Here is a 1,691-nt window from a genome sequence, read left to right as displayed (position 1 = left end):
GAGGCCTCCAGTTTTACTCTTTCTGTATTTCATGCCTTTGTCGTTATACACAGCCTGAAACTCAAGAGGTTTTTCTAAAAATCTTACTTATTTTTTATCCTTAGGGAAGATGTTTAGATCTGAGGACTTACCTGACTTTGTCCGCTTTTTTTTAATGTTCTACAAAGAGAAACCCATAGACTTGCTGTTGGATGACATTTTTCAGATAAAGAACTGCAGACCAATGGAAATATTTGTGAGTATTTCTTTTCTTAGTCTTTTGAATACCAAGTATATCAGAAAAATACTATTTTTATCATTTACTTCCTAAAATTTGTTTCCTAAACCAAAGCTGGTGGATGACTCCAATTTTTAAACTTTGTATACCATAAAATTTTGCTGATACTTTTACCTATTAAATAAAGTAACAAGGCCAAAAATGTACTAAAATACTCTGTGCTCTTTAGTCTGTGATTAAGCTCCTCTGTTTTAGTAAAAAAAGAACACTGGTAGCATCGTGATTTACACATGCGAATGTTAACTGCAAGGTCAGTAGTTCTAAACCACCAGCCTCTGAGAGAGAAAGCTCAGTTTTTGCAGCAGTAACAATTTACAGCCTGGGAAACCCAAAGGGCCAGTTCTATTCTGGCCTATAGGCGCATCGTGAGACTATAGCACATCTATGTGGGAATGAACTCCATGGTGGTGAGTCTGGGTTTGGGGTTGGTTTGTTTGGGTTTTAGTCAAATTTCTTCCTTCTTTCCAGTGAGGAACAAATGCTTATAAATTGGGGGGGAAATGTGTAAATGAGAGAGGAAACAAACAAAACCCTAGCCTTACTCATCATAATATGTATCTCCTGCTCAGGGATCTCTTCGGAGTCTGCACTCAGACATGGAAACACACTTGCATATTTAACGACTTCAGGGGCAAATGGATAGACCTGTGGAACAGAGTAGAGAGTCTAGAAATAGGCCCACGAAATATGACTTAACTGATATTTTCAAAAGTATCATAAGCAAGTTGATCATGAAAGAAAAGTCTTCCAACAAATGTGGTAAATCAATTGGATGCCATTGTGGGTGACCTATTGCTTTGCAAATCAGCAATTTCAAATCTCCAGTGCTCCTCCCCAGGAGAGGATTTGAACTACTGTCAGGGTTTCCAGTCTGGGAAACCCACACGGGCAGTTCCACTCTGAGGAGTGGACAGAACTCAGTGGCAGTAATAGAGATGGGAAGAGCAAAAGGATCTCAAACCTCACATTTATTCAATAAGAACATTTATTCAAAATAGATGATTTAAACTAAAACTTTTAGGAGAAAATTCATGAACGAATGTTCAGGATTTGGGACTAAGTAAAGGGTTCTAAGATATGGCACCACAAGCATAATCCATTGATTTTAATCCGTTGATTAAAAAATTAATCAATTGGATCAGAATGAAAACTTTCAACTTTTTTTTAGAAACACTGATACTGAGGGAAAAAAATCTATTAGGAGAAAAAGATAAGCCACAGATTAGGATAAAATGTCTATAAATCTCATAACCACCAAAGGACTTGCAATATATATATCCCAAAAAAGGAATCCTATTTTCAAAGCTGTGTATATAAATATTTTTACAAAACAACTTTATCCCCTTCAAAGTACTCTCCATTACACTTAATACATTTGTCAAATCTGCGATTCCATTCTTGGAAACATTTTTCA

At 36.2% G+C, this 1,691-nt stretch overlaps 1 protein-coding gene across 1 annotated transcript in view; it reads left to right on the top strand.

Moving 5' to 3' along the window:
• Positions 1-1,691, top strand: part of MGAT4D (MGAT4 family member D) — a 105,748-nt gene that overhangs the window by 64,552 nt on the left and 39,505 nt on the right. The window contains exon 8 of the mRNA XM_013007114.1: positions 105-235. Within this exon, the coding sequence (XP_012862568.1) occupies positions 105-235 (131 nt within the window). The remainder of the gene's footprint in view (positions 1-104; positions 236-1,691) is intronic.

The sequence above is a fragment of the Echinops telfairi genome, unplaced genomic scaffold, assembly GCF_000313985.2.
Source record: "Echinops telfairi isolate 266 unplaced genomic scaffold, ASM31398v2 ScPeMD7_2186;HRSCAF=2738, whole genome shotgun sequence".
Classification (NCBI taxonomy): domain Eukaryota; kingdom Metazoa; phylum Chordata; class Mammalia; order Afrosoricida; family Tenrecidae; genus Echinops; species Echinops telfairi.
This window is presented reverse-complemented; position numbering and strand designations above follow the sequence as displayed.